At 37.4% G+C, this 16712-nt stretch overlaps 1 protein-coding gene across 4 annotated transcripts in view; it reads right to left on the reverse strand.

Annotated features, from left to right (window-relative positions):
• Positions 1–16712, reverse strand: part of MCTP2 (multiple C2 and transmembrane domain containing 2) — a 185183-nt gene that overhangs the window by 91204 nt on the left and 77267 nt on the right. For all 4 annotated transcript variants that reach the window (XM_063089286.1, XM_063089283.1, XM_063089282.1 and 1 more), the window contains exons 12-13: positions 12010–12112; positions 10539–10641 (exon numbers count right to left, since the gene is read on the reverse strand). In XM_063089286.1, the coding sequence (XP_062945356.1) occupies positions 10539–10641; positions 12010–12112 (206 nt within the window). The remainder of the gene's footprint in view (positions 1–10538; positions 10642–12009; positions 12113–16712) is intronic.

Consider the following 16712-nt stretch of genomic DNA (forward strand, 5'->3'; position numbering starts at 1 on the left):
AAAGTTAATCAGAATCAATCTGAAGGAATAAAATCATCATTTGGTTTAGAGAGGAAAGATACACACTTAAGACCAAATCCAAATTAAGGAATCAAATTGATTCCTGCACTGTTTGACCTTCAAGTTAGAAAATGGAGGACATTTGGGTGTAAACCAGTATTATTCTATCCAATGCCTTTCATTCCATGCAAAAGGGGAAAAACTTTCACATGACATCGCCATGATATACCAGTTGGTCCCAGAATATGCACATGAAAAGTGTCTCTCCAATAAAATGTGATAAGGACAGACACATGGCTGGACAAGAGGAAAATAAATACGCTTGGTAGCAATTCACACTCTAGTCCCCACTTGGAATTAGGACTGGTTCCAATGACATGAGTTACAAACAGCATGAGGGATGAAAATGTTCACAAGTTCACTGTTTGCCCTGCACAGAGCACAGCCACCAACTAGTAGGGGCAGCAGGGAATTCACCTCAAACCTCCTGCACTTACAAGTCACCTCTTCTCCCTGCCGAGGCATCCCATCCATCCACTGCCTGGAACCAAAACTAGCTTTGAACTTTGGAAATGGCCCAAAACGGTGCAGCAAGCACGTCTTATCAATTGCTCTCTCTCCCCAAAATACTACCTATCTTCACAAAAGTAATACACATGAATTCTAAAAATTCTGTAAAATTTACAAAAAAGTGTTTATACAATGTTAATAATGTAACATTTTGTAACAAATAAACACATCTGCAGTTTTAATGTACATTTGTAGTTATTTCTCTTACGAAGATAGGATCATTGGATAATATCTGAGACTCTAGAGGGGGATGAATTGAATTTAAATTCTGGCTCTGCCTCAGACTGACTGGAAAACTTTGGATAAATTACATAATCCCTCTGTTCTTCGGTTTCCTAATCTTTGTGACGTGAATAAAAAATGTGAACAAAAATTGGTATATATCTCAGTGCCTGTATCTCAGATGTTGTTGTGAAATAATCACCAAAAAGCATTAACAGGTACATAGGAATTGCTTGCTAAATATCATCTATTTTTAGTCTTATTTTAATTTATATTCTTTTTAATCACTTGTCTTTTAGATTTAGAAAAATGTATAGGAAACATTCCACCATGTAATAACCGATTCTTCTACATAATTTAGAATGGTTCTTCACCTTATGAATATTTATAATGAGCTTAACTAATCCTCTGTTGTAACTCATTAAGGTTGCTTCCAGTTTCTAACAATTGTGAACACTGTGATGAATTCATACATAGATATCTTTGTGCATCCATGATGCATTCCTAAAGATAAATTCCTAAAGGTGGAACTGCTGAGCCATAGAATATGCCTATTTATATGGTTTGGGCAAGTATCAATTTATCTTCCTCAAATGCTGTATTAATTTATACTTCCAGCCTCAGAGATTAAGTCTGTCCATTTCCCTGCAACATCGTCAATCCTAGGCCTTTGTATTTAATATACAACTATTTCACAGGAAGAAAATGGCCTCAGGTTGTTTTAATATCTACCTTTTAATAACAAATGAGACTGAACTTTTTCTTCATATGTTTATTAACGGTGGATCATGATAGGATTGTAAAACCAGACAGACTTACATTCGATTCCCATTTCTGGCATTTAACATCTGTGTGTCTGTGGGTAATTGCTGTATCTCTCTGAGCCCTAGCTGCCTCTCCAAAATAGATACCCAGACTATAAATCCTCAAAGATGCGTGTGTATTAAATTTCAATCCATTTTATCAAGGTGACTTTGACCAAATCATATTCCCTCCAACAGCATTTGAGAATGTTCTTTTTCTACACTTGGTAATAATAATAATAATAATAAAAAGTTATTGTATTTGTTAATCTGGTTGCTTAATTGAAATTGCTAAAACAAGGTGGTGAAGATGACAGCTGAAACTCTAAGTGTGCCAGTGACTGTTGTAACCCCTTTACATTTACCAACTCATTTAATCCTTGTTTGGGGAGAGAAGAGGACCAGGAGAAAGAAGTGGAGAGATGAGGTGAGAAGTGTGGGGAGAGAGTGAGAGAGGTGGAGAGAGAGGGAGGAACAGAAGAAAGGGAAAAGTCACGACAACAAGTACTCTGGGTGCTGAGTGTACCAACAAGCCAGCTCACCGCACAGAGAGGTTAAGTAGCTTGTCAAAAATCACACAGCCTAAGTTTAGGGGAGAAGCCAGGGTGTCAGCCCAGGCGGTCTGGCTCCATCATCTGCATTCTTAACCACTGTAATCATAATTGAATAAATCATGAGCCATTCCTACGCCTTTTTGTTGAGGATTTTTACTTCTTTGAATTAACTTTCCTGCTAGCTTGACTTGTTCTTACCTTATCAATTAAAGAAAACTTATATACCAGTGATATCATTCACTTGTTTATATGCTGCAAGTATTTTTTTTAAATCAGTCTATCCTTTGTCTTTTAATGTATGATCGTGATTTTTGTTTTGGTCATACTGACATCTTAAGATTTTTCTCTTATCATTTCTACTTTTCAGTTTATAATAAAACTTCCCTATTATTTAACAGGTTTCTTTTTTTTTTTTAATGGAGTTTGTTTCAAGTGTTTGATCTTTAATTCACCTTGAAATTGTTATTGTGTTTGGTGTAACACACTGACACAATTCCCCCTGATGAATAAGCAACAATTTTCTTTCTAAAATCACTTTTTAAATAGATTATACTTTTCTCCATGACTCGTTTCAAGTTTATTATGTAATAAATGATCTCCAATTATTTAATCTTCTTTCGAGTCCTTTAGTACAGTTCTAGAATTTCCTCTCATAGATCTTAGACATTATAACTTTTTTTGTTATTGTTGTTTTCTATTGTAGTCTTTCATGCTTTTTTACGTTTTAAAAATTTTTTCCTATTGGGTATAGCAAATTGATCTTGTTTTCTTAATATTAATCTTACTGATCTTTTTTATTTCAATATTTTGTTTATTTCATTATGCTTATAAATAATATCTGATACTAGCAGATACATAAATTGGCAAATAATGTGTTTCTTTTATTAAAATATGCATTTCTTTTTTCTTATAATTTTGCATTGGCTGAATATGAAAAAAAGGCTTAATTTTTAATTGTTAATTTATAAGTGTATAAACTCATTAGATTCTCAAACAATCCTAGGCAGTAGATAACTCTTGTTACCTTCATTTTAGAGGGGAGGAAATAGAGTATCTCTAGTGTCTCAGCAATAACTCGGATGTTCGTGATGTTCCTAACAGATACTGTGCATCGCGTTAAGAAAGTGCTCCCCAATTAATAGCTTATTAGGTTACTTTTTTTTTTCATATTAAAGAATAGGAATTGAATTTTATCACTGCTTCTTCCACATGTAGAGATTTTTTTTTCTTTAATATATCAACGATATAAATTATACAATTAGAATTCCTAAAGTGTTGAAACTTACTGGTATTCCAAGAGAGGCATATATTCCTTTTCATTAAATCTGTGCTTTTAATGTAAGTTATTCTAGTCTCAGGGAATAAACTCATAAGTTTTCCATTTTTTATGTTCTTAATAAATTTAAATAATGTAAAAATTGCATGTCCCTTGAAGATTTGAAAAAACTCATTCATAAAACAATTAGGATCTGTTGTTTTCTCTTGGCAGGGGGGGGATGCAGGGAGAGAAGGGTGAAATAATTTGATAACTTTTTCTGATGTTTCCACGGTTAATTATTTTCACTAAATATATTTAATACCTGATATCCAAGTTTCTATTATACTTTTTCAAATAATTTTCTTTGCTATTTTTTACACATTCATTTCTCCAAATGTGGAACTATATTACATTTACAGTTCATTTGGAGAGATTTTATATCTTTACAACACTCAAGTTCGCCTAAGGTATGTCTCTATAGTTATTCCTGTTTTTTCTCAGATTCCTCAATAAAGTTTAGTACTGTTCTTTACAGAAATCTTCTATACTTCTTGTTAATTGTTTCCTCATTCTTAATATTATACGTTTTTTCTCTTTCTTCATTAACCCTGTAAATGGTTTGTCTGTGTCACTGATTTGGGGGGGGAACTAACATTTAATCATATCTACTCTTCACATACTTTTGACATTACTGCTTTATTTTTCTCTCCATCAATTCCTTTCTCATTTTCTTAGTTTTATTATATTTATTTGAGTTCCTTTTGTTGAGATGCTTAATTAATTTCCAACCTTTCTTCTTTAATGATAAAACCATTCAAGGTAAGAATTTCCTCTGAATAATACTTTTGGACCTTTTCCATAGTTTTTATGTATGGTATTTAATGGCCAATTTCTAAATTGTCTATAATTGTAGTTTTGGTATCTACATTAGCAACTTGGGATTTTTTCCCCACCAAGTAGTTTATTATTTGTTTCATTTTTATTAATTTTTATTTTTATAGTACTGTAATTGCAGTATAATTTGTCTTTTTAAAATCTATTGCAGTATTTTAGACCCACTACATGATTGATATTTGAATACATTAAATAGGTATTTGAACATAATATTTTATATTTTTATGTGTATGTATACACAAACACACTAGATCAAAGCTTATTGCTCATTCTCTAAAGTTTGACAACCACCGCCCTTACGCCTGAGAATCACCTAAGAATTTTCTAAAAAAAAAGGTTCCAGAAATTTAGTATGCCCAGAAATTTAGTAGCTGGGAAATGATATGCAGAGATCTTCATTATTAACAAACACTTCTTGAATTTGCACCTTCAAACACTTAGGCCTTCAAGACACATCACATTTATTTTTTTGTTTCTGATATTTTTAAAGCTAGGTAGATAATACACATCATTGTTTTGTGATTCTAATGTAATTTTTCTTGTACTTTATATATATGTGTGTATATATATATATATATATTTCTACAAGAAGTTATTCATATAAAGGTTCATGTTTGCTATAACCTTATTGATAATTCAATCTTTTATTTTACCTCTAAAATAACCTCCTGTATCACGTTGCTGACTTACCTTTTATTTAGTTATATGCTATACTTTTGCTCATTCACTTCTGTATTACTGTGTTTTAGATGTCTCAAAGAAGCAGCAGTTAGATTTTACTCTTTGACTCAATGCAAGAGGTTCTCTCATTTAGTAGGAAAGTTTAGCCTATTCAACATCTACCATCATGCACGATATGCTCAACTTTATACTTGTCATCTTCTTGTTGTAGGACAGTTGGGGTGTCCCACTAGGCATTCTTTCTCTCTCAGCTTGTCTGTCCTAACCAAATATCATCCACACTATGTATTACATAAGGTACAGGACCATTGCAGCATGTTAAAAGTACCCTTTCCTAGTTTCCAGGGCCAGTACAGAAATTTGCCTTGTTTTATCTTCTATTATTTATTTCAATGGACATATTTATTTATGTTCACTGTTATTTCTTATTTATTTATTTATTTAAAGGAACATAAAATGAGGCAAATTTAGGGGGTAAAGAGAATTGAAAGTTTGTGTTCAAAAATGAGCATTTTTGCCCTGCATTGAGATTCATGTCTTGTCTGTATCAAATAATCTCTCAGGTGACTTATCCCTCTCTCCTTTTCACCCACCCCTCATGGTTCGGAGTTGACTCACATGGGGTTTCCTGACCAAATTTATGTCTTAGAGAACCAAACGTTGGCAACAGACTACTATTACTTTTTTTAAACTTGGTTATAAGTCCATAAATATTAATGTAAAGTTAAATATCAATATTATTTACTTTAAATTTCAGCATTAAACTGAAAAGCTATAATTGTGTGTGTCCATTACAATGCACAAACCCATCACAGGTGAAACTTGAGCAAATACTTAATTGGAAATGCAAATGAAGATTTGCATGGCATTTATTTGGTATAAGCAATTACAGAAAATTTGTCCCATAAAACTAATTAAGTGAAGCTGTTAGTGGTACAGCCAGTTACTGTGCACATGGATTCACACAGAACGCCTGGGCTCTGTAAGGGCAGCATAAAGGTCCATGTTGCTGACGACAGATTCACTTGTCCACGTGGGCCAGCCTTGTACAAGAGGACTCAGGTTTGCTTCTGAACACAGGTACTCACCAAACTGCAGATGATTTCTTCTTAGTTATTAGAAAATAACAATAAATACATGCTTTTCCTTTTTTTCATATTAAGTCACTAAAGCTAATTTTCAGATTGGCTTCCTAAATTGGCCCATTAGATAATTCTAAGAGGTTAAATGTATGGTTGAATAATAACAAATGATCTGCAAGTGATTTGGGCCTGATTTTTAGGACAGAATTAGGGTCATTTAGTGTTAAATAAATCAATTGAATCACCTAATTATTAGGAGATAATGTCTACTGCCCAAAATGTTTTAAAACTTTACAATGTGCTTCTTGTTTTCCAGTGCATATTTACTATGCTAGTGATTAAAAGATTAGAAGAGCAATGTAAAAATGAGTAATTACGAGAAGTTTCCATATAATAATGCATTCCAATCTCAATTTTTCACTGTTTTTAATTGTGATTTAAAAGCTTTGCATATCTATATAATCATTTTTGAAAAATAACTATTTTTTTTCAAAAATTGAAGAGAAATAAAATATATAAAAGGATAGCTCATTCCTGGATTCTTTCAATTCTGATGTATGTCTAAGCATACATATACATGACTTGAACAATTCACCACCGCTAATAAATACACCTTACTTTAGTATATGGATTTTAGATGAGTCAATAGCCAGCTAGCACATTCACCCTGATTAAAAAGATATAGTGAATTTAGAACAGGCTCTTTATTTAACCGGCTTAAATGCACTTAGCACATTATCATTTTGAGTGAGATTAAAAATTGAAGTACGTTCTATACTTTATACTTAGACATTAAAAAATGTAGTTTGCATTTTCTCTAAAAGTGTAAATCAAGTTTTAGTTCATGACTTGATTAAAGAAAATTCATTCTCACAAAAATTATTCCCATTCTTCTTCAAGACATACAACTTTGGTTTTTAAACATAAAATAAGGTATTATCGAATACAGTTCCACATCCTACAGAGATAATAGTGAAACACCAATGAATACATTTTTATGATTCTCTGTCATATTAAAAATAAACAAACAAAAAACTGGAGAAACGAGTCTGTCTCCTAAAAGCACACAATATAAATTCTAAGGGTTTTCTTGGTGCCTAATTCTGGGGATTTAAACCAATTTCCCTGGGAAGAGTCGTCTTCCTTTTTAATTTGATTCCCACAGGAGCCAAAACTTTCTTCCTAGTCAACTGCTCTGATATCGCTGCCCTAGGCCAAAACCCTCTGTGGCTCCTGCTAATAGAATAAACCCCAACCTCCTTCAACCCTTCATGAGCTGCCCCTGACATCCTGGCCATCTCCATGTGCACCCCGAACCTGGGCCCCTCGTTTCCCCTGCACCTCTGCTTCGATGCTCATGCTTTACCCTCTGCTTGGAATGACCTTCACTCTTCACCTCCCTGACAGTCACTATCAACAACACCCCACTCCTTCCTGACCCAGCTCTAACTCCCCTTTTCCAAAAGTCTTCCCAAACTTAAATCAATCCCTCCCACACCCCACTGGATTATCCCTTTTCTATGGCACTATTTTGGATTATTCCTTTTCTATAGCACTATTTTTCTATTTTGGTGTTGTATGTTCATCGCACAGGCATCTCCCCAAAAGACAGGCAACTCTTCAACTCTGTGGCCCTCCTGCCACCCCTCCACCCCACCCCCATACGTAGCACAGTGGTTGCACAAAACAGCACCTTGACTCTTGCTATTGGTATGGTGTTTACTTAATAGGTGCTCACTGTGGCAGTGTAACTCCTAGTAGCTCAGGAAATTGACTAAATTCAAATCCTGCCTCTATCTTTTATCAGCTACAGAATCCTTTCTGTGCCTCAGTGTTCTCATTTGTAAATAGGTATAATAATAAAGCGTGCTTCATTGGGTTGTTAGAGAATTAATGATTGAACATATTTTAAGTGCACAAAACAAGGCTTGATAGTTAAGCATCACTCAATAAATACTACCTAAAGAGAAAAACCTTAGACCTAAATAAGCAGATTTTAAAACATACCCTCTAAGCCAAGTTTTCTTATTTGAAAGTAGAATGATCAATAAAATAACTAATAGTTTATAAATCTCAAGGTATAATGAGGGTTATGACATTTAAAAAATTATATTCATATCTACACATTAGGTTTGGAATCAATTCAATTAAAGAGGGCATACTGCAGATGGACCACTTAAAGTCCAGAAGAGCCCTCAAAGATCCATTGTAAGATGTGATCACTTTCCCAATTTATTGGTCAAGAAATTGGAAACAAATCTGAACCAAAACAGTCACACTGAACAGCAGCAGTTGAAGCATCTTATTCAGTGCAATGTGTAAGGGACGCCAAAGTCCCTTATGGAAAATGCAGCTCAGGCCTTGAGGTCTTTACAAGGTAGAGACTTTCAGATTGGGGTTTATTTGGAAAAGTGCACCTGACCCCCCACATTCTTGGCACCCCTTTCCCCTGCTTCCCTTTTTACCATCTGACATACTGTATATTGCTTTTGTTTTATGTATGAGTATTGTCTCCTGCAACCATAATACAAGCTCCAAATTAGGAGGGGGCTTTTCTCTGGTCATTGTTAGAGCATTAACACCTAAAACAGTGCCTGGCATAAAGTGGCCACTTGCTAAATATTTGTTGAACAAACGAATGCACAGCAGATCCTGGGGCAACCTGAAAAAAATATCACCACCCTGAAAAAAGTCAAAGTGGAAAGGTGCTTGCATTTAAACTAGGTCTTTTAGAAAACATTCTACCTTGTATTTTGAAGGATATGTTTTCAAAAATGCATTAGTTTAGGTCAATGGTTCTCCACTAGGAGTGATGTCCCCCTTCAGGATCTTTGCCAACGTCTGCAGACATATTTGCTTGTCACAGCGGCAGGGGTAGGTGGGCACCACTGCCATCTACTGTATAGAGGCCGCGGCTGCAGGACATTCTACAGTGCACAGGACAGCACCACATAACAAAGATTGTTCTGGCCCAAAATGCCAATAGCGCCCATGCAAGAAACTCTGATTTTGCTGGAGGTAATTTCTTAGATGTAATTCGACATCCCATAGACATTATACATTGAGAGGGAGGGTGGGAGGTCAATTGATGGTATTATTCAAATGGAAAGAACAAATACTCAAAACTTTTATACACAAAACAGACGTAGGCTAAAGATATAACAAGTAGTGTTCACCGAGCAAGAAATAAAATGCTACTAAGGGATTGTCTATACCACCCCCCCCCAAAAAAAAAAATAAGAGAAGGAAGAAACTGAATTATGGAGAGTCTTTGCTTCTTGCCCCTCCAGACTTCTTTAAAAGTGTGTCAGGAATAGCTGACAAAGTTGTAATCAAAAAAAGGCGGGGGTGGGAGAGGAATCCAAATTACCAACTCCTCTCTGTGAGCTGTGTGGCCAGCCGCCGAAGGCTAAGAGCATTTGGCAGGAGCCGGCTGTACCAGGGAGCAGATGCTCCAGGCAGGCTCTTAGAGCAACAACAGAGATAGGAGAACTGGGGGAGAAATTAACCAAGTGATCAAAAACAGAAGAAGAGATATTAAGAGGTACAGTCTTTCTCCTCTGTAAATATCGGGTAAGCTAGACTCATCTCACAGTTAAATTACAGAGTGACCCACCCACGAAAATGCACAGATAGCTTTAGAAAAATAAGTCTTTGGGAAGAAATAAATTCTCATTGAATGATAAAGCCATAATGACTCTACCACAAATTGTGTTAAGGGGTGGATGAAAAACAGAAATTTTCTCTTCTAGAAGACTACATTTGGTACACATATTAATGTCCAATTAACAAGTGAGTTCACTCCCCAGCTTTCCTCCTTTGCCTATGTAAAGGCATTCTTTGATGCTTTCTCTTCTGAATTTTAGAAGTATTTTTTCATTCAGCTTTTCCTCCTAGCTGACCCTGGTGCATTCTCTTTTAACTGGACTGTCGAAACACTCTTCCTTCTGCAAGAGAGGCTTCTGCTTTCTTCCACAAAGCATTTTTTGAGACTGAAAGCAAATACGACTACTAAAAAGACAAATAGAACTTTTGGGAAAACGGTCTTTGGTAGAACTGAGAATAAATGTACAGCTACCAACAATTAATCTTTGAAGAAATGTGCAATAAGGACTTATAAAGAAATACATCTGTGTTTTTCACTAATAAATGGAAAATCAGTCATAGATCTAAATTCCTGAAACCAAACAGAAACTCCCATCTCAAGATGAAAACACTAAAAGTGAATTGAAAGACCGGTCAAAATGTTTTGGTTAGTTAAATCAATATTGGATTGATACAGAAAAAAATATGTTCCTTATATCTGAAACTACTGAAAATACTAGATAAGGATAAGGAATAAAACAGTCCTTTCCTGCTATAGCTAGGAGACTTTTTCTTTTCCTAGACTGACAAAGATAAAGCAACTCTACCTCGCAGAAACTCATCAACTGTGAAATGATTCACAAATTGTTTATGAACAAAGGGAACTTACGGACAGCAAGGGAATGGCAACTTTTCCAAGAAAATCAGGGGGTTTATCTCCATCTTCATCAAACACTGTCACTTCCAAAACATCATGGATATCTTTAATGGGACTGAAACAAGAAATACTGTATATTATACACAAAAACACACAAGTGAAATCTGTTCCATGAAGATCTGAAAACACTGTTTCACTAATTAAGTCTGTGTGTCCTTAGAGTATAAAACTACCATTTAATTAAATTCCAAAAATTAAATCAAACTGACTATTCCCAAACCTTCCATCATAGAAGATTCAGACATCCACACACACAAAAAAGAAGTCAACTTTTTTACTATGACATTTTCCGTTTACATGTGCCCTCACGGTCAGGACTGTTAAAGAAACAGGATAAAGAAAGAAAACGGAAAAAATAAGGAGGGTAAAAGGACAGTGATTTCAAAGTAGCTTCCAAATGAGAAGAGTAATAAAAATAACATTTTCTTTACATTAATAAAGAATTATCTTTAAAAGGTGGTGAAAATCACTATTTGCTTAATACACAGAAAACCATCTATGGTTGAATCACAAAATACTAAAAATCCCATGCATATTTAGGATTTTTTTTTTTAACTGACCAGAAGCCAGACAACACGAGTGACAATGAAAAATGGAGCCATAGCCATTGGCAATGTGTGAGGAAAACAAGAGGCTTTTACATCTGGCAGCTGGCAAACCTGTTTAGCAGAGTTAATCCACTACTCATAGATCCTCGGGAACTTTCTACTAATCACTTCAACTCTACTCGAAACAAGCTTTATTTTTCACTTATAAGCACAGAGAATTTATTCAGCTTTGTGGGGCAGTGTACCACCATTTCACCAAATTCAGCAGGGGCTTTCCCCTGACGGTCAGGTGCCTTAGAACCTAAAGAAATAGAAAACTTAAATATATCCAGATTCCTATAGGTCTGAGTTTGATAGGGTGGGAAGGGCATCACTAGGGAGTGGGTCACTCAGATAAAATGGAATACAAAGAGCCTTTGGGAGTCTTTAAGGATCCACAGATAACCTGTATTTTCCAAAAGACTCTGACAGAATACAAGCCTTTAGACATTAAAATAATGTTATGACATATAAAGATCCTCGAATTTAAGGCATTTGTAACTTTTCTTATCCCAGAAATAAATTAGCCTGGATATATGGAGGCTTCTATCTACTCACAGATTAATTTAGTCACTAAAAGATCTACCTTACAAATGCCTCCTATAACACTCCCCTGCAGTTCCAAACAGTCTCTTCTATTATTAACACCACACTCTATAAAATGAAAGGATAAAAGGTTTTCAGAAAGAAAAAAACAATAAAATTTACTCTTTGCACATAAAAATGGACAGAGAGTTCCACTCAAGAGCCCCAGGCTACTCCAAACATATCGGGGATAATTGCTCTCTAAGTTAAAGCCACTCCCTCCTTGGTATTCCAGAAGCTAAAGCACTTACAATGTAAAAACCTTGTTCCACTCAGGGTTGAGGTTTTTGTAAATGGTGTGGGTCTGAAGTCGGTCATTGCCTAACTCCAACAAGCAAAAGGGATCACTCTTCCCTGGAAAGAGAACACAGACATTCATCAAAGACAAATGAATCTCAAAAGGGACAGAGGCAAAGTGAACAAAAGTCATGCACTTTTATAACAATAAAATTGTGCTCGCTGCAAGACGGACAATAGGACTCCTTTTCAAGCAAGCTCTGCAGAGGCCCTGTGTGGAAATTTGGGAGGTGAGCAGAGTCAACAGTGCTGGAACTTAGGCATCCTTAAAAAATGGAGACTGATACGCAACTTAGAGGTAGCCTTGAAAGCCAATGACCACACAGGTTTCACAGGAGTCGGTACCCATTTGGCATGTGAGAGTCAACTTCTTTGTTCTGTGTTAAAAATGAAGCTCATCTCTGATTCCTTCCTAAATTCTCCTTAAGTCAGTTTGGATAATTATTCTTCCATAACTGGAAGCCTACTTATAGGCTTCCACATGGCTGTGAGAAGAAGTGAGAAAGAGCATAAAAATGGCTCTTTCAGAGTTAAAACTCCACTTTTGAGTGAAAGACCACAGCATGCATGATCCTATATACTTAGTACATTATGAGATCACATGAGCTACATTTTTGGTGCTAGGAAACGTATAAAAGTATAATTAAGTAAAGTAAGGTCAGCGTATTTAACCCCCGCCCCCCAAAAAGGCTCATTCCTTCCTTTTCCTATCTTTTCTTTTTCTACCCTATCTTCTACATCTTCCAAAAAAAGGTAAGAAAATCCCAAATCCAAAGTTGGACACAAAGAGTTACCAAGTAAAAAATTCACTTTCCTTTTGTTGGGTCTGGCAGAGTGATCTAGAATTGGAACTGTCAGGGACAGAATGAATGGCTCCATAATGTCCATACGACATTAACGCATCGCCTGCCTCCGCAGCACATTGGCACTTTACAAAGCAGTGCATGCTAAATTAATTGGGGGCATAAGGACAGATGCTTCTCCGACAAATGGCCAAGGAGTCCTGGGCCAAGGCCTAATGCAGAGAGTGCTCAGGCCTCTTGACCTACTGGCCTACCATTCAGGTCACTGAACTTACATCTAATTCACTTAATAACCAGGAGTTCTGTGGTACTGCACATCAATAGAGAGACTGACGTGTGCAGGAGCCTGCAAGGAGATTATATTTTAAAAAATGAGGAGAACAAGAGCAGATGCATGGGTGAGGGTCAGTATTCAACAGGAGATTCCATTTAACTGACTAGTGGCCTGGACATTCAGATGCCTAGCCAAAGCTTTGAAGTCAATGCTATTATCTAAGCTACCAGTTGATAACAATCAAGCCACAGACCTAAATGAATGAGTTATGGTTCTCAATTACAAACAATGCAAATGGCTCCTGTGTAAATTTAGAAGAAAAGGAATTTATTAAAATAATATCAAACAGCTCTCAGAAACCCTGTAAAGGCTAGAAAAACAGGCTCAGTAATCACTATCAACCAAAGAATACTTAGGCACAAGAAACTCAACCAATATCCCATTCTAGGAAAAGTCTGGTGTGGCCTCTGCTTCCCCAGGATCTGGCCCAAGGCATTCCTTCCCCTGGACTTGGATGGTGGCTGCATCCCATACGAATTCTCTACTCCTGGTTCTCTGTCTCCCTTGACATGGATGCAAAGGCCTCCGAGGAATCTGTATCCTAGCCAAGCACCCGTGCCCGAACTAAGGCTCTGAAAGGGAGTTCTGGCTTTTCAGCTTCTGTGAAGGAAAGTGGGCCCTGACCCCATCACCTAGACATACAAAGGGAAATGCCCCAAAATAGAAGGGGTTTCCGGTGCTGGGCCATCAAAATCAAACACAAAATTCCATTTGCATCTGCAAAAAGTCTTGCTTATTTAAAGACAGGTTTATTTTGGCCATTCATTTTTGCAGGGGATGGAGTTGGGGTTGGATGGGGAGGAGTTTGCCCGTGTAGAACACACGTCTCCTCTTCAGCAGCCGTGAAAATGGAGAGAACACACGCTCATGGCTTCACGCTCAGGTACACCACGCTCGATTCCTCGGCCCAGGCTGAAACAGCTACTTAACGGTTTGTCAGACTATTAGTAGGTGTCAGTGCTGCTCCTCCAGAGACACCAACATGACATGCCATCAGCACTTGCTCCGGGAAAGCCGTCTGACACTTTTAATGAAAGCCCTGGGGTGACTCCACAGCCGGGCAGGGACACAGCCTGGCTCTGCTGAGGCACAGGTGGGCCCGGGCAGTGCCTCCCGCTTTCTTGAACAGGCACACTCCTAGCTGTCCCAGCTAATGAGGAACAGACTTCCCTGCAGGAACTGGGAACTTCAGTTATGTGTCTCCAAGGAACACGCTGCACCAACTCTCTGAAGATAATTCAGTCAAAGCTCATTAAAATGCTGCATTTATTAATATTACAGTATAAACAGGCAGAGAGAAGCAAGAAAAAACAGAGACATTAAAATATTTATAGAGTAATTTATGGACACTTTAGACATTGATTTCTTTCTCTTAAAAAGTTCCAGATACGTGGACACTTAGAATAAAATTTAAATAATGAATACTTCTACTTGGGATAACAATGGCCTCCCATGATAAATGGAATGTCCAGATGTTCCCCAATAGTACCTAGAGAACAGCATCAGGTGACTGACATCCGTATGTGTGGTCTGCACGTTTCCTCTTCTCTCCACCTATTTTGGAGGCAAACCATCTAGATGACCTCCTCTATGTCCAGATGCCATGGCACCTTGACATTGTTAAGCCACTGAGACTCAGTTTCACGTTGGAGTTCTGGCACCTTGGATCCAACAACCTTCACTATTTTTCAACACCACTTTAAAATTCATTTATACTCCTTGAACGGCAAGCAGGGGGTTTTCATTTAAACAGTTTTATATCAGAAGCTGAATGACAATAATAAATATATTTTACGGATCATATCATTCATTGAACAACTATGTATTGGGCACCCACTCTGTTCCTAGTGCTGAACCAGGCCCTGAGACCACCAAGCCATTACCTGCCAGGAACTCCCCAAATGGTGTCCACTATTCTGCAGAAGTCACCACTTCAAAGGAGACTTCCCTCACACCCACCCCACAGAGACTGAGCTGCTCCCATCTCTGATCTCCAATTGTGTGCTCTCCTTACACCTCTTATATCCCACATCTGTAAACTTCTGCTCCATGGTTAGCCTATGTATTTCATTTAAAAGTCCTGTTGCAGGCACACCCAACATATGCACGCCCTTACCATCCCCAAGAAGAGTGTCATGGCCCAGTGAGAGAGGGCAGCGGAGATTCTTTGCTCCTGGGATGGATGTCTGCTAGAGAGAGCCCTCTCAACCCTCTCATACTCCCTGCAAGAAACCACACTTCTTTAGGCAGATTCTCTCTTAATCCTCCCATCAACTCTATGTGTGATTTTGCAGGTAAGAAAATGAAAGTTCGGAGAAACGTAATTTGGTTGGGAAAAGTCCAGAACAATTTTATAGTGAAGGTGAATCTTAAAGCAAGGCTTAGGAGAGTGTTTGGCTAGCAGAAATGGATAGGTCCTTCTTAAACAAACAGATGGGACAGATCAGAACCTCAAATTTATATGTATGGAGTGTGCGTACATATACGTGTGTGTGTGTGTGTATCTATATATGCATAAACAGGCACATAGTGGTAATCTAGAAACATAAGATATGGGTAGATAGATGCAAAGACTGGCTTGAAGGTCATGACCACTGCTTTTCATCTGATCTCACTTCATTTTACTCATCCAGCAGTCAGCAGCCACTGCAGAGTGTCAATACAAGGGACAGAGTTGGAAGAAAGGATTTTTGGAGGAAAATAATTCCTACAGCTAAGTATGGAGCATTATAGCTCAGAGAGGTGGGGAAGTGGGGGAGGAGGAGCGAGCAGCAGAGTCATTCCAGAATAAATTTCCTAAAACTCTTCTTTCATGCCTTATTTCCAACTACTTGTTTATAAACCTTACTATCACATATTGGAGAAAAATTTAATTGATCATTCTGGAAATCTATAGTCTCTGTCAAGTTATCCAATCCTGATCTACCCATGATTTGCCAACTCTTTAGCAAAGTTGCCGTCTGTTCCCCATCCCTACGCTCAGCAGGCTGCCCCATCCTGTGCTGCACACAGAGGTACAAGGTTCATGCATGCTTCTTACTGTGTGTGGGGAATAACCTGTCCCTGCACATCCTTCCAAGCCCCACTCCTCTCCTAAAATAAAAATGCCAACTAACCTTCCAGGCATAGTTCAAACATCTCTTCTTTGTGGAACTTTCCCTGCAACCTCCAGGGAGCCCCCAGTCTCCTATGATAATTAGCTTGGGTATTATAATGCCTCCTGTATGATGCACCTGCTTGTGTGTTCAACAAACACTTAACGATCCCCACCAGGTGGAAAGCACAGTGCCAGGAGCTGAGAGGGATCTTAAAAGAAGAAGAAATGTTGATCTCTGTTTTTTCTGGGTCCAATTGTTCATATGTGTCCTGTCTTTCCAAGTGGGTTTCAGGCTTCTCTAAGACAAAAATCGGCCTTCTCAGTGTCATGCAGGGAAAGACCTGCTCACTTTGCTGTGACAGACATCTAAAGTTAGGGCTGTGAGGACAGCAAAGGAAAAGAAGGACTTAATTTTGCTGAAAT

The sequence above is a fragment of the Cynocephalus volans genome, chromosome 3 (assembly GCF_027409185.1).
Source record: "Cynocephalus volans isolate mCynVol1 chromosome 3, mCynVol1.pri, whole genome shotgun sequence".
In the NCBI taxonomy this organism is placed as follows: domain Eukaryota; kingdom Metazoa; phylum Chordata; class Mammalia; order Dermoptera; family Cynocephalidae; genus Cynocephalus; species Cynocephalus volans.